The sequence below is a fragment of the Sardina pilchardus genome, chromosome 5 (genome assembly GCF_963854185.1).
Source record: "Sardina pilchardus chromosome 5, fSarPil1.1, whole genome shotgun sequence".
NCBI classification, from domain to species: Eukaryota; Metazoa; Chordata; class Actinopteri; order Clupeiformes; family Clupeidae; genus Sardina; species Sardina pilchardus.
This window is the reverse complement of record NC_084998.1, coordinates 19,659,418-19,682,045: the sequence shown is the minus strand read 5'-3', so window position 1 is coordinate 19,682,045 and position 22,628 is coordinate 19,659,418. Positions and strand designations below refer to the sequence as shown.

Genomic DNA, 22,628 nt, shown 5'->3' with positions numbered 1-22,628 from the left:
AAACTCCTATAAGCATAAACCTACTCTAAGCAATGGCATTCTCCCAGACCTAAATACATCATGGCATTCTCCACCAGACTCAGAGTAATATGTAAAAGTCTCGACTCATGGCACACGGTTGTTCCCTATCCCGCAGTAGAGGTGTTCACCTGGTTGACCTCACCGTTTTGCAGCTTTAACTTATTCCCTGGCGGTTTAGCGTGGTAGGCCTACTACTGCAGACCATGAATCCTCGACGGTCGAGGGAGGGCGCTAACAAATAAAGGCAGTCAGCGCAGCTTGCGCGAGGCTCCGAGGAAAGGGCCGAACGCTGGGAACAATTAAAGAGATTCAATTGAATTCAACAATTTAGGAGATTACAACTAACTACCAGTAAACCTCACTCCAGTGTAATGACATAACCATGGAAGCCGAACAATGTTCGCAACTTGAAGCTGGTGGGTGTTGTGCTTGTGTATTTCACTTGGACGTTAACATAATACTTTCAGCAGTTAGCTACAGGGGCTAAGCTAGGCTAGGCTAAGCTAATGCTAGAACTGAATGGCTTGATAATGCGTCCTTCTATTTTCAGAATTGTATTACCTGATTGCCAGATTTCTCCAGTCGGGACCGTGCAAAAAATCTGCAAGGGTACGTTGAGTGTTTTAAACGCGGTGTGTCAACGCAGTCTTCAGCATAAACGAAGTATGGTTTAACTGTTTATAGATAGCTAACCCGCTGTGTGTGTATTTCAGATCCTGGTGGAGGAACTGGAAGAGTATGAGGTAAGCCGCGCTCCTCTTGCTACATTAGCTAGCTTTATTCTCGCGTTTCATGTGCGCGATATCTGCCGCTTTTCGGCTTTATTGATGTGTAATATCTAAGCGACAGCTATTTAAGTTGTATTAAGAGGGAATATACATGATATGAGAACTCGACTCTTGCGTTTACCACGCGGCGCTTTTCTCTCCAGTTGATCCCGAAACGGTGGAGTTGGGATGGGAAACAATATAAGCGAAACTTCGATGACTGGGTGAGTGTAATAACTTTATCGCATCATTGACTGTCAAATTCTTACTGTAACTTTTGTTTTGAATCGTACGTTTTGGGTTTTTTGTGGTAGGATATTTTGTTTTGAGGCTTATGTCTCTTACTCCGCCTTAACGTCAGGAATGATGAACAAGGCATAAGTTACGGACGGTTCATAGTAAAGCTATATCTTTATAATTAAAAATGTTTTGTTAGTATTTTTTCCTTATTGTGTGCGGACTCAAGAGGAGGGGTTAAACGAGGGCAAACAGAACAAGGCGGGACTGGTTATCCTAGGCGTCACTCAAAGGTCCCCAACCAATCAAATGCCAGTTACTATTTGAGTGAGCCCAGGATAAGGCGAAATTTGACTCTGATTGGTCGTTGGGCCTGAGTCTAACTGGTGTGTGTGTGTGTGTGTGTGTGTGTGTGTGTACGTGTGTGGGGGAGAAGGGAGACCGAGGGGGGTGGCAGAGGGTGATAGAACAACACGAAGTTAATTGTAATATCTCCTGTAACTTCTGTAGGCTACTTGCCATTTTATATGGTTTCTGCCATGTGGAAATAGGGCCACAAACATGAAATATCTTAGAAGACTATACCACATCAATATTTTGAAATACTTAAAAAAAAAAAAAAAAATAAGATTGAGTTGGGCCTTCTATGTCAACATTTTGACATATTAAGTACTCAAAATGTTTGTACTTTATCATCTCATAATTACCCCTTTGTATTTCAATATGAAAATACTGAATTAGTATCTTAACATTCGATAATCTTTCAGAATTAGTTAGGGGAGGTTTTTTTTAGATTATTATTATTATTATTTTGGGTTTTTTTATGTATGTGGCAGATATGGGCTGCTATACTTTAAAACTACCATAACAAGAAATAATTGACTGAGGCAAACATATTACTGTTATATCATATCTATCAACTGTTGAGGTTTCTCTCTCTCCCTCTCTCTCTCTCTCTCTCTCTTTCTCTTTCTGTATGTTTACAGGTGGCGCTGAACCAGCATATCCCTGCAGATTACCTGCTGCGTGTGTGTAAACAGGTGGGACCACTGATTGACCAGCATGTTCCACCAAGTGTTCCTGGGGTCTGTACCCTACTGGGCACTGGAAAACAGTCTCTTCTCCGCACAGCAAAGGGTATGGAATACACACACACACACACACACACACACACACACACACACACACACACACCTCTTTGTGCCCCTTTAGTAGTGTAGTGTCTCTTGAAAAAAAGAAACCTGAGTCATCAGTCTGGGACACAAATGTGTAAGGTAGCTTGTATTTTTTTGTTATATAGGTAGATTGATTATCTTAAGGTTTTTTTTTGCTCTCCGTCTGAAAATTTTTTAGACATTTCTGTCGAGGGGATTCAAGTGTGCTCAGGTGTTTTTGAAAGCTAGTAATCAACTATTTGTTTAGGCCGCAAACACTGTCAGCCACCTGTTTCTACCGGAATCTTTCAGATGTAAAAAAAAAAAAAACTGCATTTAGGCAGTGTCTCAGAATCTCTGTCCCTCTTATTTTCCAGTCACACAAGAACATGTTTCACACTTATTATCTGTGAAATTTCAGGCATCTTTATTATCAATTAATAAGGCCAGGTAATGAATTTTTGCTTGGCTGCTAGGTAGTGTTGATCTCTGGATGCAGCATATTCTGAATATTTCATATTAGGGGCAGCCGTGGCCTACCACTGGTTAGGGCTTCGAGCTTGTAACCGGAGGGTTGCCGGTTCGATCCCTGACCAGTCCACGCCTGAAGTGCCCTTGAGCAAGGCACCTATCCCCTCACTGCTCCCCGAGAGCCGCTGTATGAAGTCAGCTCACTGCTCCGGGTTAGTGTGTACTTCACCTCACTGTATGCTCACTGTGTGCTGAGTATGTTCACTAATTCTCGGATGGGATAAATGCAGAGACCAAATTCCTTGTATTCGCAAGTATACATGGCCAATAAGCCTGACTTGATTTGAAATGGTACCACTACACCAGAGGGGCCTCTGGAAAAGGCACTGCCCTTTTCATTTGGCACATTGATCGCTTTGTACAGTTTAGTTTGTTGCTAACACTTTCACATGGTGTTTCACATATCCTGGTAGAACTGACTCCCAATCTCGGGCGACAAGGCTCAAGAATTATCTGCTCTTGTGATGCAATCGTTCTCATGGCTCCATCTAAAAACCATAGAAGCAGACATATTGATATGACGGCCATGGCAGCTAGCTTTGCAGCTACCTCATGTGCTAGCACTGTAAATGGCACTGCACAGTTTGCCTTTTCTAAGCACACGCATTCTGCCCAAAATAAACAATTTGAGCCGATTTATAGAAGTATGTTAAAGTCAGCGTGAAATTGGCCTCACCTGGAGACAGGAAATGTGTGCTCATAGGCACACAGCTGCATACTTGTGTTTGTTTCACCACACTGAATAGACATTGAAAATGGAAGTTGAACATGGATTGTATTTACAGTAGCTTGTAACCCATACATGGACACAAGATGTTGGTTTCCCTACGTGGATTAAGCCTAATCTAAGACTCCGCTATTTGTTTTACTGGCGATCTTCATCAAAGGTCTGTTATAAGCTATTATCCATGTATGGGAAACTTACCCCAGATGTTTAGGCTTGTGTCCATGATTCAACTAGGTAGCACGTTTCAGTTCTAGTACTGTATATAGTGCCAACTGTCTTAGTATTTGCATTTCGGTTGCACTATTTTACAGTGTGGTTTCACTTGTGTTTTCACCAGACTGTATGGATAGTCATTATAACATGGGTCCACAATTATTTTGTTTTCTAACCCATGTGTAGAAACAGTTCCATAGGTTTGTGTCAATGACGCTGCCAGGTAGAACATTACAGCCCTTGTCCCTTTACAGTGCCAACTCACTCTCAGTGTTTGCATATCTTGCTGTATTACAGAGTGCTGCCACTGTCTGTAAATAGTTTAAGTATTCCTCTTTGTAGGTTCTCCCTGAAATATCTTGGATGTACTTTCCTCCCCACAAACCTCAGCCTGAAAAAGGTGGGAGGAGATGTGCGAAATGCACAAGCTATTAGTTCCCGTCTCAGTCATCTAGCAAAGCATCAAAATGCCTCTGGGTTTTAGACATGAGAATTGTAATGTGTCACAGTTATGGTCCACATTTCTCCCTATAAAGTCGGGTGATGTATGCATGCATTAATTTATCTTCCTCTCTCTCCCTCTCTCTCCCTCTCTTTCTTTCATTCTTTCTTTCTTTCTTTTGCTCTCTCTCTCCCTCCCTCCCTCCCTCTCTCTCACTCTTCTTCCTCTCTGCGTGCATCTGTCTGACCCAGGTTGCAACACGGTATGGAGCAGTTCCACAGTGGCAGCGCTACACAGGGGACGCCCACCAGAACCTCCAGTCAGTGCGGAGAGGCCACCCAACTTCGGTATGCTTTTCCCATGGTGCTGTGGTGTCCATAGTAATGAAACCAGCTTCCTGTCCTCCGTGCCGTTTAGGGATTATGATCAGATTTCGCTTGTATCCAGGCGCAATGCCGTGAACAAGAGCGAACTAGAGCGGCGATCATATATCGGCTTAAGTTAGTTGCCCTGTGATTAAACGTAAGTTTAGTTGCCCTGTGAAAGTCTCTAATGGGGTTCAATGGCACTGATTGCTCTCTCTTTTCCCAGCATCTATCATGGGTGCCCGACAGACTGCAGGCGTCGCTCGTTTTGGGCACGCCCTCCCTTCCTCCACCTATCAACACATGAAGATGCACCGGCGAATCCTGGGGCACCTCTCCTCGGTTTATTGTGTGGCATTTGACCGCACGGGACGACGCATCTTCACGGTAAGGAGCATGTGTGTGTGTGTGTGTGTGTGTGTGTGTGTGTGTGTGTTGGGGAGGGGGGCATTTTAAAAGCCTCACTGTTGCAACTTACACTCAGTTAAAAGATATTCAGAAAATGGCTTATTGTGATGACTAAAAGATTGTGAAACCTACCAAGCTGAATGGTATTAGGTAATTTCCTCAACATGTTTTAGACACATAATTATTATGTTCCACAACAGCTGCTGTTGTCAAAAAAGTTAAACTTTCAGTGAAATGAGTTTATAGAAGTCTCGTCCTCCTTGCTCCTGGAGAGATTAGGAAAGTGGGTGTGTATGGTGTGGCTTAGAGTAGAGTAACATGAGCTGTTTCCTGCTGCCACCAGGGTTCCGACGACTGCCTAGTGAAGATATGGGGGACAGACGACGGCCGTCTCCTGGCAACTCTCCGCGGTCACGCGGCAGAAATTTCGGACATGACTGTCAACTATGAGAACACGCTCATCGCCTCGGCCAGCTGCGACAAAGTGATCCGCGTGTGGTGCCTGAGGACCTGTGCACCCATCACCGTCCTCCAGGGCCACGCCGCCTCCATCACATCCATACAGGTCTCCGTCGCCTCCTGGCTGGACAGCCTCCAACTGTCGTAGAACTAATGCTATACACTTGACTTGGAATGGCCAGTTTTCCATATACTGTACGGACTAGGAATAGTCTTAGACTTAATCCACATACAGTTTTTTTTCTGGGTTTGCATCTTTTTATTTTCAGTCAATCACAGAAAAGTTAATTTACAAATACAGTTTTTGTTTGAGTTTGTGTTTAATCTGGGACTAGGTTTAATCCATGTATGGGAAACTGGCCCTAAAAGGGTGTGCCAGGACTTAAATCTCTGACACTTAACCAGAATTCAGGCATAGGCCAAACTGTTTAATATTTTGAAATAGATTATTGTATAATGGCTTTGATAGCTTCAGGCTTTAAGATCTGAGTGTGAGGTGACAAAAATCTTAAACGTATGGGCCAAAATGGAAGAATAGGGCCGTAATGGAACACATACACATCAAACTGTATACATTAAGACCTACAGAGACTCATCATGATGTCTGTGTCTCTACCATGTCCAGTTCTCTCCAGGTACCACAGGCTCTGCTCGAGTGCTGGCTTCCACCGGGGCAGACGGCATGGTGTGCTTCTGGCAGTGGAACGCCCTCACCACCAAGTTCAAGTGAGTGGGATTGGGCATACAGTTGGAATTTCTCTGCACCCGCTATTGGAGTGAAGTGTGTGTGTGTGCCAGAGTGAGAGAGTGTTGGGAAATGAGAGGACATGTTCAGTCTGATTTTATTTTTTCAATTTCAACTTCACTTTTAAAGAAAAATGCAAACTCATTGTATTTATTGGTTTAGAGAAGTTCAGGTGCTAAGTGTGTGTGTGGAGAAGCTTGAGACATGAGTTACGATTGTACAATTAATGTCGTCACTGCTGATGTGTGTCTTGTGTAGTGACCGTCCAGTGAAGTTTGTTGAGCGTTCACGCCCCGGAGTCCAGATCTCCTGCTGCTCCTTCAGTTGTGGTGAGTATGGCTGGGTTGACCCACTTCACCTTAAACACACTCACACACTTATTTACTTACCATTCAGAAGAGGTCTGTGGAAATGATGCCTTGCTACAAGGGGGGAAAAAAACAGTTGATTGTTTAAAGTCGTAAGGCTCTACCTCTGGTTGCCCATTTTGTGTGATACAGAGCTTGCATTCCTTCATAATTTGACATGCAGTTGCCTTAAACATAAAATGTATGTAATATGAAAGAAATATACACATGAATAGTTGTGTAAAAAAGAACAAAGGATCACCGCACAGCACACCATTGGACTACACTTTTAAGCTTTTATTTCTGAGCAACGCGTTTCGCCATGCGCTTCCTTCTTCCATGAATAGTTGTGTATTAGACGTGTTGCTTCATTACAGTCAATTACACATGGATGACATGCCCAGCTTGTTGTGAACTTAGTAATGCTTATGGGATGGATGACTTAGTGGCTAGTGATCAGGCATTTCTTGGTCCCGCCATGTTGCCACAGTCAGCATTTCCAGATAGTTTTTTTGCTAGAACATCTTGAGGATTTGATTTCAGTGCCCATACATGTTTGCAGTGTTCAGTCTGTCGTCTTCACATTTTCACGGCCTTTCCTCATTTCCATGGACAGGTGGGATGTTCCTGGCCACAGGAAGCACAGACCATGTGATCAGAGTGTACTACTTGGGCGCCGAGACACCCATGAAGCTCTCCGAGCTAGACGCTCACGTGGTGAGACCGCACAGCCAATGAAAGTTGGAGATGATTAAGAATGTGATTTGAAATGGTGTCTGTGAAAGGAGTTTGCTACTTACTCTGCGATTGCTCAAGGCCCTCTGTTTTTGTTTTTCAGGATAAAGTGTTGGCCGTGCAGTTCTGCAACAACAGCGATGGGTATGTTTAGAATTTCAGTCAGACTCCGCCAACCCCCCGGGGCTTCCCCAATTGGTCCCAGTAGCAAATGGCCTCCCTCTGATTCCCCTCGTGTGTGTGTGTCTATGCCAGTCTTAGGTTTGTGAGTGGGAGTCGCGATGGCACGGCACGGATCTGGCACTTCCAGCAGCAGGAGTGGAAAAGCGTCTGTCTGGACATGAGCGCCCGTCTGCCGGGGTGAGGGACTGTCCCGTCACTAGGGGGCGACACAGAGCCTTTTTATTATTATTATTATTATTATGATGATTTGCGCCATTATGTATTTTGTTGCTCAAACACACACAAGATTAATCTTTGGGCAGACTTTTAATAGTGAATGGCCAGACTATTTTGGCTTCTGTGAAGATGGGATTTATGTGTGCATGGCTAGGTAGACCTGTTGCCATGTGAAAATCTGGCTAGATTAGAATGAAAATATCTAGGTTAAGCCTGATGAGGTTAAACAGAACACAGTCAAGCGAAGAATAGATGCACTGCCCGAGCCCATTTGGATTATGATGGAGCAAGCAAGAGGCAGATGCCAAAATAATAGGCTAATGTATTCTGATTTACGTATGTGGAAGAGAGGGAAAAGAAATGGCTCATAAATAGAAATGGTCAACCAAGTGCCTAAATCCTGAGGCCTTTGTCATTGTGTGTGTGTCTTAAACAGGAGTGCCGTGGTGTCGGGAGAGGACAAGTCCACCAAACTGGTCGTTACCATGGTTGCGTGGGACCGCAGTGACCGCATGGTTATCACTGCTGTTTCTAACTGCCTGCTGAAAGTATGGAGCTCTACCAGTGGCCAACTGCTTCATGTGTTATCAGTAAGTGTGGTTGGATGGGAAGTGGTGGGGATTGTTTGTTTTTTTTCAGGGCAAATTTCCTTTTTAAATGAAAGGGTCTTGGCCAGAAGATTGTTCCATGCGTTTTAAGTTGCGGTGTAGTTTGGGTCTGACTGGCATGTTTTAATTGTTTGTGGGGTTTTTTTGTGCAGGGTCATGATGATGAAGTGTTTGTGCTGGAGGCCCACCCGTTTGATTGGCGGATCATGCTCTCGGCAGGGCACGATGGGAACATTTACGTCTGGGACCTCAGCAGAGGAACTAAGATCCGAAACTTCTTTAACATGGTACAGTGGTTGAGTTGTTACTGGTTCGTTGTGGTGGGTGACCATGCTGTACAGTGCAGTAACTTTCCTCCCCCTCTCGCCATTGTTTTTTCAGATCGAGGGACAAGGCCATGGTGCCGTCTTTGACTGCAAGTTCTCGGCTGATGGTCAACACTTTGCCTGCACAGACTCTCACGGCCACGTCCTCATATTTGGTTTTGGATGCAGTAGGCTTTACGAGAAGGTAAAAACACGCTCGTGTTGCTGATTTAGCAGTAGGAACAAGATGCATGACACGCTCTGTTCAGAGCAAATGTTCAAACTTACAAAATTGTCTTTACACTGCAGAGTTATACTTTGTGCCTTGTAAAGTTGCTTGATCATGGACATCATCTGTCTTCCTTCCCATCAGATTCCTGACCAGATGTTTTATCACACGGATTTCCGCCCGCTGATCCGGGACGCCAATAACTACGTGCTGGACGAGCAGACCCAGCAGGCCCCCCACCTCATGCCCCCACCCTTCCTAGTGGATGTGGACGGGAACCCCCACCCGCCCATCTTCCAGCGGCTGGTCCCGGGCAGAGAGAACTGCAAAGAGGAGCAGCTCGTCCCCCAGCTGGGCTACATGGCTAATGGTAAACCAGTTTTTTTTTAGCTTCATGGCCAATGGTAAACCAGCTTCTTGGCTACGCGGCCAATGGTAAACCAGCTTTTAAGCTACATGGCCAATGGTAAACCAGCTTCTTAGCTACACGGCCAATGGTAAACCAGTTTTTAAGCTACATGGCCAATGGCAAACCTGGTGGTAAATCTAGCTTCAAGGTCTCATCCTGGAGTGATCAAGGTTCTGCAGAGTTCACTTAAGCGAAATAATCTGTTGAATTGTGTCTGCACTGCACTGCACAAGTCAAGGGAAGGTCAAATATTATGGTAAAGGTTGGGGAGAGCTGTCCGGTGTGTGAAAATCTAGCCAGATAAGCTACTGAGGGGAGTAAACGAATGTTCTCTGATGTACTGGCAACAGTTTGTGAACACGTTCACACCTTCATAATAGACCGTGAAGTACTTCTGCTTTGATGTAACCATTACATGTCAACTTGAGTTAATATTCATCATTAGCATTCATCTATTCATTTCTTATAAAAAAGAATATTGTATTTATTATTATTTTTAAGCTAATTCCCTTTAGAAATGGCCATTTGCAGTTGAATAGCATCGAGTAGCAAATTGCTGAACACAGGCTCTGACTGCCAGTGTGGGCTGGGTTGCCCTGTGTGCAGAGTTGGCTGAATGGCTCATTGTAAGCTGTGTGTTGCATAGTTTGATGTGAGCACAACAAGTCTTCACATAAACATCACAAGGGCCCAAAAGGAAAAGAGGCACATCACTAACATTAAAGTTGCACAGTTTGCATAGACGGTCCTTTGCCAAGCAAAACCAGGTCTGTTAAGACACTTAAAGTGTATACCTGATAACATATCCTACATATGCTGTGGTTGTAGCACAATTGCATTATGCTCTTTTACGACAACAAAGTGGGAGTTTGTGTGCCTATGAAGTGACGCCCGTGTGGCTACTGTGGTGTTGCCCAGGTGACGGGGAGGTGGTTGAGCAGGTGATTGGCCAGCAGACGTCGGAGGAGGAGGAACCGGAGGAGAGCCCGCTGGACGACCTCATCAGGCAGCTGCAGCATCAGCAGGACCAGCGAAACGTCCCAGCAGATCGGCAAGCAGGTGAGGGAGACGCTACTACTTCTGGCACGTTTATGGCACATGGCACATCACCCATAGTCCACCCACGCCATTTCCACAGTAACTGGGCAACTAAAGCCATCCTAACACTAGAAGACTTTGACAAGATTTGGGAAAGATTCTTGAAAGATTGTAGTCTTGAGCAAAGCTTGAATAGGGAGTGAAACGTCCCGGCAGATCGGCAAGCAGGTGAGGGAGACACTACTGCTCTTTATGGCACATCACACATAGGGTGCCTCTCATTTGGTCTTTTATACACCCTCCCTTCCTTCCTTCCTCGATCCTCGTCCTCACTGATCTACATAAAGAATGATGGGGTGGCAGCAATGGGATAGTCTATCCAGTGTTATAGATCAGTGGGAACGAGCCTCGAGGACCGAGCATCGAGGATCGAGGAGAGTGTTTCAGAGCCACCCATAGTCCACCCACGCTATTTCCACAGTAACTGGGCAACTAAAGCCATCCTAACACCAGAAGACTTTGACAAGATTTGGGAAAGATTCTTGAAAGACTGTAGTCTATTGAGTAAAGCTTGAATAGGGGGCATTTGTTAAAAAAAAAACTTGTAAGGGCAACATAATTTGATCATTACAAAAGGTTTATTTTGTGTAGATCTTGCAAAGTTATTCCATAACCATGGCTTTGACTGATCAGTCCTTGTACACAAGCAATAGACTTTCTCCGGTCACTTCACCGTACATGACATTGGTCCAGTAACCACAGATCTTTCTTAGAGAGACCTGAACTAGGCACTCAGACGCACCTTTCCCACTCGATGTGTTTCTGCAGGTGAAGGTGCAGCTGCTGAGGGTGAAGGGGCCGACCTCCTTTCTCCGCCCAACGTGGGCCTCCGGCGGAGCGGCCAGGTGGAAGGGGTGCGGCAGATGCACAACAACGCCCCCCGCAGCCAGATGGCCACCGAGCGAGACCTGCTGGCCTGGAGCCGCAGGGTGGTGGTCAACGAAGTCCCAGCCAGCATGTTGAGGTACAGGAGGCTCTAGAGGGGACATGGGGCACCCAGTCTGGCTCTATCTGGCCATGGCCTGTGTGGCTGTAGGTTATTCATTTGTTAAGACAAAGCTGGAGCTCTCCTCAATTCATTTATGAAAACACTTTATTTCAGGACTTTATGTCCTGAAGTGTGTTGCATATTAGTTGATTTAAACAAAGGCCTTTTTAAAAGCAGTCTCAGGCACGCCATTGTTTCTAAACAGCATATTGTTGCTATTTGAAGTCATGTAAGCAAGTGCATTTGTTATGTCCTTACAAGTTAAATAATTAATATTGATCTAAAAAAACAATGGCGTTAGGAACATTCTGGTTGCTATGCACTTGTAACTCTGGGCTCATAGGCATCCATTTTGTGTTGCAAGATGTCGAAAGTGTACCAAGATCATCAAGGAATAGTAAAGCCTCAGGGATCTGTCAGTTTATGTTGCTCTTACCAACACCACCATTTAGTGATCATGTTGTACGCGGTTGGCTGATGTCTGTGTGTGGTGTGTTTCAGAGTGATGGAACAGAGTCGACAGGCCAAAGGCGAGTCCGAGCGCTCGTTATACAACACGGAGAAGAGGAGGAAACCTGTGCAAAGTGCCACACGAGTGAGTCCGGCCATTTTATGACGCTAATCAACTGAGCTAGACAAGGATGTCCGTTCCAACAGCCCAGTTGATGCTGACGTGTGTGTGTGTGTGTGTGTGTGTGTGTGTCCGTGTGTGTCCATCCCAGGCCGAGCCGGAGTTCATGTCGTTGCGCTCCATGCGGCGGACGCAGCGCAAGAAGCAGCAGCAGCAGCGCCACTCCTACCACACGCGCTCGGCCCGCGAGCGCCGCGCTCTACGCCGCAGCGGCAGCCTCCGCTCGCAGCACGGCTCCGACTCGGACAGCGAGGCAGAGGTAGGGCTACCGGGTTGGGCTCATTTCACCAACGCCGCCGAGTTCACAGACAGACACCCCTTTAGAAAGGTCTTAAAGAGGTTAAACAATCTGGGAAATGCTCTCGGGCAGAGGCAGAAACGATTCTAATTTGATAAAAGTACTTCAGAAAGCTGCTCTGCGTTGCTGTTTGTGGGTTAACGTGTCTGTGTGTGTGTGTGTGTGTGTGTGTGGAGCAGCGGGAGGAAGAGGAGCAGGCGGATGCCAGCGACGCCTCCTCAGACGGAGAGGCTCAGTGGCAGAGCGACAGCAGCTCCAGGTTTGTTGTTGGTTTCCAGTTCATAAACATGCCCTCGGCCAAGCAGCGCGGCCTCATTACCCTCAATGAGCGAGCAGGGTGGCGTCGACGTGGACGGCTGATTCGTTTTATCTGGTGTTCCAGTGTCCGGTGTCAAGGACTCTACTAATAGTTCGAGTTCAAATCACAATTTAACTGTTCTCTCCCCTGCACCTCTCTCTACAGTGACTCGTCAAGCGAGTACTCGGATTGGACTGCCGACGCAGGCATCAACCTTCAGCCTCCGAAGCGGTCCACCAGGCGTCTCGTCCGAGCCCCGGCCAGCAGCAGCTCTGAGAACGAGGGAGAGACCCAGGCTGAGGGGGAAGAGGAGGAGAAGAGGAAAAAGAAAGAGGCAGAAAAGAAGAAGAAACCAAAAGAACCTAAAAAGGTTTGATATTTCTATTCCTGTTTTCTAACCTAAATGATATAACCATTGCAACATCTAATAGACATAGTATATGCTCTTAAATATCTGACTCAATATTTTATGTCATGAAATCAGTGTTGTTGCTTATGAAGGCCTCTTAGCTGTGTATCTAATACTGTGCTGGACGGGCACTGTTAACACTACGGATTGTTGAAACTTTTCTGTGCGTGTTTGTGTGTGTAGCCCGGGTCGGGCAGTACATCTGCTGAGTGGACCCCTCCTTCGTGGGTCACCGACACCACAGCCCGCCGACTGCCCTTCGTGCCTCAGATGGGGGATGAGGTATGGAGCTCGAACCTTTAGAGTAAATGGTCACATGTCAACTGTATGTCAGGTGTCTCGAGTTTCAATGCACAGAATCAGTTGACAAGTTGAGCAGAGTTGCACTCTGCATCTATACCTCTAGTGCCAGATCATATGTAGACGTGATCATTTTTGACCGTCAACAAGTAGCTGAAACGGTCTCAAACTCTCGCTCCTCTGTCTTTATAGCTTATCTACTTCCGCCAAGGTCATGAAGCGTACGTACGCGCAGTGCGTAGGGCCAAAGCCTACAATATCAATCGTCTGAAACAGCCCTGGAATAAACTGGATCTCAGGGTAAGTTGGCCACCTGGGGCTAACTGGCCTCCCTAACTTGGCTGTATTTATATATATATATATATATATCTGCCTTGCTACCATGCATTGTTTTCATGCATTAATGAGGTCTGCTGTTGGTCTGTGTGTTCCTGTGGCAGGATCAAGAGTCGGTGAAGGTGATTGGTATAAAGTATGAGGTGGGACCGCCCACCCTCTGCTGCCTCAAACTGGCCTTCCTAGACCCACTCTCAGGGAAGATGACTAATGAGTCCTTCATTTTAAAGTGAGCGCGCACACACACACACACACACACACACACACACACACACACACACACACACACACACACACACTCAAGTACAACCAAGTCTCATGCTTCAGGGCATCCTGTGCCAATATTCGAGAGCAAAAAACATCAAATGTGACAGAGAGTTTGTTGCTTTTTGAAGCCTCTTTTTCTAAAAAATTTATTGGTATTATCCTCAAATTTATATTCATGGTAAAAGCATTTATTAAGAATACACACCTCTCTGTGCAACTAGCCTCCTGGGTGATGCACAATGCATTTCTGTGATCTGGGTCAGACCACCCAGTTAAAATATCACAGCAGGGGATTGGCAACTATATTGCCAGAAGACACGTTATTAGTTAAGCAAACTGCTTGTGGTGTTTGTAAGGTGTTTGCATACCTTCTCCGACTCCGTGGTTAGACTGGTACTTTGAATCACAGAGCCCCTCGTCCTTGTCCTGCAGGTATCATGACATGCCTGATGTCATCGACTTTTTGGTGCTGCAGCAGTTTTACAACGAGGCAAAAGAACGCAACTGGCAACCTGGTGAGTGAGTCAGTTTGCCATAAATCCTGAGCCTGTTGCTCGTCCCATGCTTGTGTCCTTCATGGGCACTAATGTGGTCTCTGTGTGACTAGATTCAAGATTCAGGAGCATAATCGATGACGCATGGTGGTTCGGATCAGTGGAAAGCCAGCAGCCGCTCGAACCAGAATATCCTGATAGTCTCTTCCAGTGCTACAATATTAGGTATGGGTGTGGTGTATTGAGTGTACTGAATGTGACTTTTGTTCTGTTTTTGTTTCCAGAAAGGATTGAAGGGGGAATCAATCATTACAGTATAATGTCTGTGGTGCCTAAGGCCTGGAAATGAAGTGTGAAATGCTAATATAGAATGTGTTTAATAGGTGGGACAATGGAGAGACAGAGAAAATGAGTCCGTGGGATCTGGAGCCGATACCTGAAGAAGGTAGTGCAGCAAAGTACAGCTTATTCAAATGACGGCCCACATGCGGCCCACATGCGGCCCACATGCGGCCCAACCTCCCCGTGGCCCAGTCCGTGGTCCAGCCAGAAACGCAAAGAAAAACCGGAGGGAAAAAAAACACATTTTGCGAGCCTATAGAAATTCCTACAGTAGTAGCCTACAGTATGAATGCAGTACTCCGCATAGCCTAGCAACATTCAGTTACAGCTCTTATATTGTTTGTTTTTTCTGGGTGTCTTTGTAAATTCAATCTGGCTTCAAAATTCATTCAAGATCTTAATAAGAGTGAAGGTGATTTGACACCTCGGCAAACAATTTTGTTTAATTACTTTAGTAAGGTCTCGGCCATTTGTAAATCATTTTTTAATCTGTCCTAATTCTTCAAAACACCTTCTTCTACTGTTTTCAGTTTGACTGACGTCAAGCTCTGTCCCTTCAAATGGAGTACCCAGTGTGCAGTTTACGAACACACCCAAAGGGTCACACATGATGCAGGAACATCAAGAAGTGTTATGCGCTTCTGATGTGCCTCTGTCTTATGTGACCAAATGAATAAACATTACTTGTTGTCATTACCTGCTGCTAAACATTTCTAGCCCAGCTCAATTTCTTGGTTTGAAAATCTGGCTCAACTGAATGTGTAACTGAATAGTGTGAGATGATTCACCTTATGAGACCTTGATATTCAAAGCCTCATAAATAACCAGTTGTTCTCTCTCTGCCCATCCAGCGGAGCTCCCAGAAGAGTTCGGAGCTTGTGTCCAGGTGTCGGAGGCCGAGTTCCAGTCGCTCCTGTACAAACCCCAGGAGGGCGAGTGGGGGGCGCAGACGCGGGACGAGGACTGCGAGCGAGTGGTCCAGGCCATCGATCAGCTGCTCTCTCTGGGTACGAGATGCGCGCCAGCACCTCCTGGGATATGATACTGACGAGGGATTTGATATTAGCCACTTATTATTTACCTCAAAGGCAACATCCCCTACCCTAGTTCATTTTTAGACCGCACTCATACAAACATTATGCAACAATTTGCCACTTTTTAAGAGATGCTGTTATCAGGCAACTTGTTTTGGTATTATTTTGATATGACTACCATATTCCGTCAGATATTTTGAAAGGCAGATAAAACAAATAGCTCCCACCAGCCATCCAAGATATTCACTTTGCAGGAAACATTGTTGACTGTAGACCAAGACACCAATTAGCATGTTAGCAAGCTTCTAACGGCACCAATAATGCTCTGGGTGGTGTTTGCAAGGTTTTGCATGCCTTTTAAGTAGCTAGCTCTCTAGTTTTAGCTCAAAACCCTGAAGTGCTCCTTTTTAAATATTTATAACACATTAGGAAAGGTTTTAATATGCCTACTAGACTTTAATATTCATTTGCTTGGATGCTCTCAGATGTGGCGAAGGAGTTTAAGAGTCCTGTGGATCTGAGGGATTATCCCCTCTACTGCTCTGTGGTGGCCTACCCCACTGACCTCGGCACTGTCCGACAGCGCCTCAGGAACCGCTTCTACAGGTAGCGCTCTCACAGCCTCACTCCCCAGTCAAATTTCTTTCTTTCTTTCTTTCTTACTGTCTTTCTATCTTACTGTCTTTCTATCTCTATCTATCTATCTATCTATCTACAGTCCTATGACTACAAGAACTTATAATTGTGGCTCCATTGGCATAAACCCGTCTTCTTGACCCTGTAGGAGAATTTCTGCTCTCATGTGGGAGGTGCGTTACATCGAGCACAACGCCCGAATCTTCAACGAGCCACAGAGTCCCATCGTCTCCGCCGCCAAGATCGTTACTGATGTGCTGCTGCGCTTCATCAGGTACGGCGAACCAGCAGGCACTTGCGCTCACTATTCCTCACCTAATGAAGTTTTATAATGGGGGGCCCATCACAGACTAATGCACAATTATCCGTCTTTTACCGTCTGTTAAGGGCTGTCCGCACTGCCAGTGATGGACAAATGTAACAATAAAGATATTTGGATATTTTGGTGGATTCTGATGGGCTTTCAGTATTTCTGTTGTTCACACACTTGCTCCAAAAAGAAACGCCCAACAATATAATTTTTCATGTCATCATTATAGTGTGAGGTGTGGATGTTAGTAATGTTATGTGCAGCTCGATCTATGTCAAACTCTAGTTATTGTAACAGCTCTCATTGGCAATATGGAGGGATCTTGATTGTGTTGTGACCATGAGTCACATTCGGAATTGTGAATGTCCATCTCTCTTCCAGCGATCAGAGCTGTGTGGACATAGTGGACCTTCACCACAGGATGAAGATGGAGCTGAGCAGTGTTGAAGAGGAGGTAAGGCCACAGATTGTTACTAGTTACCAAGATTCATCTTAAAGGGATTAAAGGGCCAATGGAACGAAATGGCATGTAGTTCCGAACTCCTAAATAGGCGTGTCCATTACGTCAAGCATACACTTTTCTCTGAATAAGAGAAGATAAATACATTGTTTAAATATAATGTGTACTATTTAATTGTCATTGAGTGTGATGCCAATGAAACACTCTTTCGGACATGATAGATAATAGTAACTAAACTTTGGAGTTCGGACCTACCTACTACCTCCAAACAGATACAGGAAATGATCCTCTTACGACTCATCTCGCTTTATCAACTGTCTGGTGAGGCCGTCTGGTCTGAAGATCAGCCGTGTCGTCTGAGCAATAATGTGATTGGATCATGTATGTCTTAATCATTTTTTTGGTGCTGAATAGCTTCTTCCCTCTCTTTCCTGTTTGTGTGTGTGTGTCAGAATGATGTTGACTCCGACACCCCAGGGACATCCACTGGTCAACAAGTGAGTACTGATGGGTTGTTTTCATACCACTGATGAATGACTCAGTCAGGACCCAGTCAGTTAGTGGTAGGACAATCCAGGAACAGAATTTTATTTACAACAATGTGCACCAAGGGAGAGAGACATCATGCCATTACGTAAAGATCCACCAGCTGAACTAAACAGGAAAATGGTGTCTTTCCAGGTTGCTGAGAGAAGACATTAGGCATCCTAGCTTACGTAGGCCACTCTGAAGCAGAGCCTTATCAGTAGTACCCTGGCAATCCAGCAAGAAGATAACTACTAACACAGGGGATGCACCCATGCAGAACTGGATCACACAGCAAAAACCTAATATCCCCCCCTGTTATCTCTGAAGACAGTCACAGAAAGATGTTGTCAGGAACGATACAGGACCAGAATGAAGAAATTAGTCCTGTCAAATGTGTGAATTCTAGCCATAATTGAAGCGTAAGATAAAGATAAGAAACAGTCGTAGACTATTCTAAAAATCAGAAGACATGAATTCTGATTCCAGTGCTCTCAGCATTTTGGGTGTTTAAGTTTTAGGTTTCCGTTTTCAAAGAGGGGAGGCTGAGCGTTGATGTAGGGTTTATTTTTATCTTTGAAAAATGTATGAATAGCATATGGATCGACCCCTCTCAAGCCTCTGGGGCTTAACGTTAATTAACACGGCGGTTCCAAAATAGCTCTAATGTACGCATATTAAATGTTCTCCACCAGCAGGGCGGGTCCGGGGCTCAGAAGCGAGGGGTCGCGTTGGACATCAGTGCGTGGAGGAACCAGTGTAAGGATCTCCTGCGCAGGATGATTGACAGCCCCGACTCGGAGCCGTTCCGACAGCCCGTCGACCTCTTTGAGTATCCAGTAAGTGCCCTTCCTCATGTTGGCGTTTCTCACCCTGGTGCTGAGATGATGCCCAGATGGCCTATTGACCTCTCTGGAGTGTTGAGAGCCTATCGTTGCCATGAGCTGCCTCTTCAAAGGCTTTATGATAACATGTTGTAGGTGTCACTACTGTGGCTACATCAATTTATGAGAAATTGTTTTCAGTGGTTTAAATGTAATTTTGCTCTCTCTCTCTGCAATTTGCAGGATTATCGAGATATCATTGACACTCCAATGGATTTGGGGACTGTGTCAGAGACATTAGCTGTAGGGAATTATGAAAATCCCTCAGAGTTTGCCAAAGACATCCGTCTGATTTTCAGTAATTCAAAGGCGTACACTCCAAACAAAAAGTCGAGGGTGAGTCCTTATTTAGAAAGAAAAAGACCTTTGTCACACTTCTTGTCCCAACTTTTTTCTCTTTTCACAAATGGTTTCATTCATGATTCTTGGTTAGAAGTGATCAGGTCTAATGTTTTCTGATATTTCTTAGATTTTCAGTATGACTCTGAGTCTGTCGGCATTCTTCGAGAGGCAGATCATCTCCATAATCTCAGATTATAAATCTGCTGTACAAAACCAACGGAGAAATCGTCAGAGAATGAACTACAGCAAGCGGTTACAGGAATCGCCACCAGTCAGGTAAGACAACACATTAAATCTTTTTGTTTTATAAAGAATCCTTGTATGGACACTGCTGTTGATTAATCTCTGCATATCATCTTGTGCAATTCTTTAGTCCCAAAGGGAAAAACAAGTCATCAGGGAAGAAACCAAAAACCCAGCAGCGATCCAGGAGTCGCACACGCACAGTTTCACAAGGTATGAGCTCTGTTACCCAGTCCAACCCACTGGGCACTGTTTGTTTGTTTCTTTGTTTGTTTGTTATACTTTTACTTGCAAATCCCTATCTAAGATTCAAATATCTCAACAGCCTCAGAATCCAATGACATTTCTGTGGATGAAGACGGCCAGGCCTCGTCTTCGTCTTCCTCCTCATCCTCCTCCTCATCTTCCTCAGGACAACCAGGGGCCAACAGATTAATGCGCAGCCGAGGGCTACCTGCCAAAAACTCTGGTATTGAGGCCTCTGCATATCTTTACTTGCCAAAAATCTCTGCATATCTTAACCTTCCAGAAACCTCTCCATGCATGCAGAACACTCAAGATTACATGTCAAATTGTAAAGTTTATCAGTACAGTGCTGCAACCTTCTGTCATTGCAGAAGTGCAAAAGTATAATGCACAAAGCGTTGCGCCGGAAGTCTGCTGAGTGTATTATGCTCTTGTACCCAGAGTGGCCATAATATTTGTTTGTGTTTGTTTTCCAGAACTTTGTAATGGGCCAACTGTCAACGGCAGCCGGCAGTCGCACAGGAGAGGCACTTTGCGCACAATCACAAAACAAATGCCTGCATCTGGCAGTTCATCTTCATCCTCCTCATCGTCGTCGTCGTCCTCCTCTTCCTCGTCTTCCTCCTCTTCTTCCTCGTCAGAGAGCGAAGAGAGTGACGTGGAGGTGGGGCAGTTTCCCGATGGCGGCGACCACGATTACAGTAAAGCGCCACGCCTTTCCCATAGAGACAAGGGCAAGGTTGCCGCCGTCACAAAGAGAAAACTGATAAGCCACGAAACGATGGCACAGGTGAAAAGACTGCGGCGGGATGAGGAGGTTGAGCAGCCAGTGGAGGAGGAGGAGGAGGAGGAAGAAGACAAGGAGGTTGAGGAGGACTCCGAGCAGGAGCTGGAAGAGGAAGAGGAGGAGCCAGAGGATGATGAAGTGGAGAAGGAAGAGGAGGAAGAGGAGGAGGAGGAGGAGGAGGAAGACGAGGAGGGGCAGAGTGGAGCAGCCTTGCCACAGACGGCCGCTGGACAGAGATCAAGCCAGCGAACAGGGAAGTCGGCCCGGGTCAACACGCGCAACCAGGGCCGACGGACTGTCCTGTACAACGACGAGTCCGAGGAGGAGGGGAACGCCGCAGACCCGCTCAACCTGGGCAGGTCGCGGTCGGGTCGGGTGCGACGCATGACTGAGAAAGCCCGGGTCAGCCACCTCATGGGCTGGTCACACTGACCCCCCCCCCACACACACACACACACACACACACACACACACACACACACACACACACACACACTCACTCACCCAGCCCTCCTCTCAGACTCACTAATACCAATACTGCAGGGATTTTGACTTTTTATCATTTTTTATTATGTTTTAAAAGATTTTGTATAGTTTATTTTTTTATTGTATTTTTTTTCTTTTTTTTTTTCTTTTTTTAATTATTTTGATTTGTGTAGGAGTGTATGTTTACGGACAGTGGTGCTTTTTGTATCTCCATCTTTCCGTTTCTCCCCTCCCTTTCTCTCTGTTCTTTCACACTCTTCTTTAATACTTTCTCCCCCCCTCCATCATTTTCTCCTCCGCTCTGTTTGTCTGTGCGTGTCTGTGTCTTACTTCCAAGGAAACCTCTTGGTAACAATCTTTCCAATAATCAGCCACCTCAGCCTTACTCTGCTCCAGGGCCTTAAAATGAGCTCCTCCATGTTGCATCCCCTGTTCCTCGGCTCTTCCTCCTCTCCTCTCCTCTCCTCTCATCGCTCCTCACCGAGACACTGACTAGCTGTGGAAACCCAACATGGTGCTGTTCCATTCACTCTCAGATCAAAAACCACAGTAGCTCTCACAGTACAGTTTGGAAGCCCCCCCACCCCCCTTCATGTGGAGATGGTGCTGCTTTCTTCTTCCTCCTCCACTGATCATTCTGTTGTCCCGATTTCTTTTTGGAAGACCCCACCCCCCCATTTCCCTGCCCTACTGTCACCTGGGGCTTGTGTGTTGCCTAAAACCGAGGATGGGTAGGTGATTGTGTAAAGGGCTGCAGTCTGCTGGTTTGCGTCTGGTTTGGAGTTGTGGGCTCATGACAAGCACTGACCCATCTCTCTCCCTGTCTCTCTCTCTCTCTCTCTTTCCACTCCTCACACTGAAGACTGTTTTGAGACCACCACAAAATAATATTTATATTTTTATTACACTGTTTTATGATAGACGTTGCTGTCGCTTCCTAATAGTAGTACACATTTTGCACATGGGTAAGAAAACATCTGGCAGCTGATCGGTGGAAGGTGTGGATGGCGGCGGATTCCATCGGCCAGCTTCGTGCTTCCTCGAGATTCATCTGGTCCGCTACAGGCCATCTGAAGAGCAAAAGACTATTATTAATTATTACAGTGATCACCTATAGACTGTTTAGCTCTGAGCTTTACTTTCTGCTTCCAGCAATTTCAAGAACAATCATCTTTGGTGCCAACCTCCTGAACTCTGGTGTGATTTTTTGATCTGAATTGTAGCCTGATGGTAGTGTGCAGTGGGTGAATTGGGGTAGACATTTATAATACATTTTTTTTTTTCCTTCTGCGGTCTTGATCAAGGCCTCACACAGGATGCACAAAATCTGCTCCTAAGAGAAGACGAAGAGTCACGCTGGTCTAGTGTTGTAGCAAGTGTCACTTAGAGCAGATAACGGGTTTTTTACTAATGTCATCTCTTTACACACGTGTCTTTTTCATATGTCCCTTAAAATGTCCTACTGCTCTCCAAGCTCCTGTCTTGATTGTTGTACGTTGCGAATGATTTCTTTAACTCTCAACTTTTCATAATACCTCCTCTTCCTCCCCTGAGGGAGGGAGACTTGGGACTCCACCAAATGTCAAACCCATCAACATGGAGCACAAATGTATGACCATCCAATCAGCATTAATGTGACTACAATTTGAGCCAATTCCTCATCTTGGTTTTCGGTCTCTCTTCAGGGACTCTTTTGTGTTAATAGACTTGAGTGGTGGGAAAGCCACTGTTAATATGATGGTGATGTTTTATAGATGTAATAAGCTCATGTGATTTGTCTTTTTTTTTTCTACGCATATTTTGGTTGTGTTTTTATTTTGATTAAAGTATACAAGAATTAACTTTACATTTTCATGTCACCTCTACATGTTTCCTTAATCAGAGAAGTGGATACAATTGTCATCTTTTGAATCATTCATTGTGATTTATAGTCAGTTTGAAATGGAGCAATGACTTTTTGATCTCACTTAATTGCTGGTTAGAGCAGGCTGTTAAAGTGATATGCTTTGTATGTGTCTTGCAATGGTGTTGGTTGACCAAATATAGAGAATTAATATCCTAGATCGGGATAGCTCTAGCCCTCTTTTAAATTAGTAGTAGTAGTAGTATGATT

The 22,628-nt window shown here is 45.3% G+C and overlaps 1 protein-coding gene across 3 annotated transcripts; it reads left to right on the top strand.

Annotated features, from left to right (window-relative positions):
• Window positions 1–263: 263 nt before the first annotated feature.
• brwd3 (bromodomain and WD repeat domain containing 3) lies at window positions 264–22,361 on the top strand. Of its 3 annotated transcripts, none has more exons than XM_062536834.1 (40): window positions 264–437; window positions 572–630; window positions 735–764; window positions 953–1,012; window positions 2,012–2,162; window positions 4,344–4,439; window positions 4,684–4,844; window positions 5,209–5,430; window positions 5,950–6,050; window positions 6,328–6,398; window positions 7,033–7,133; window positions 7,255–7,295; window positions 7,407–7,511; window positions 7,987–8,140; window positions 8,311–8,445; window positions 8,540–8,668; window positions 8,837–9,062; window positions 10,020–10,160; window positions 10,968–11,163; window positions 11,689–11,782; window positions 11,910–12,077; window positions 12,296–12,375; window positions 12,580–12,784; window positions 13,007–13,105; window positions 13,316–13,423; window positions 13,564–13,688; window positions 14,159–14,241; window positions 14,334–14,445; window positions 14,604–14,665; window positions 15,414–15,569; window positions 16,082–16,202; window positions 16,381–16,506; window positions 16,924–16,996; window positions 17,455–17,499; window positions 18,226–18,366; window positions 18,595–18,747; window positions 18,881–19,029; window positions 19,127–19,209; window positions 19,322–19,465; window positions 19,719–22,361. In XM_062536834.1, the coding sequence occupies exons 1-40, from the start codon at window positions 404–406 to the stop codon at window positions 20,459–20,461; spliced, it is 5,283 nt and encodes a 1,760-aa protein (XP_062392818.1). In that variant the 5' UTR covers window positions 264–403; the 3' UTR covers window positions 20,462–22,361. The 3 variants fall into 3 exon arrangements, with proteins under 3 accessions (XP_062392818.1, XP_062392819.1, XP_062392817.1); XM_062536835.1 differs by having other exon boundaries at window positions 265–437; window positions 10,974–11,163; window positions 18,223–18,366; XM_062536833.1 differs by having other exon boundaries at window positions 265–437; window positions 18,223–18,366.
• Window positions 22,362–22,628: the final 267 nt, after the last annotated feature.

Coding starts and splice junctions, on each gene's coding strand:
- brwd3 (XM_062536833.1), top strand. CDS start 404: ATGGAAGCCGAACAATGTTCGCAACTTGAAGCTG. Junction 17,500..18,222: donor GGACATCCACTGGTCAACAA/GTGAGTACTGAT, acceptor GTTCTCCACCAG/CAGGGCGGGTCCGGGGCTCA. Junction 19,030..19,126: donor CAGGAATCGCCACCAGTCAG/GTAAGACAACAC, acceptor GCAATTCTTTAG/TCCCAAAGGGAAAAACAAGT.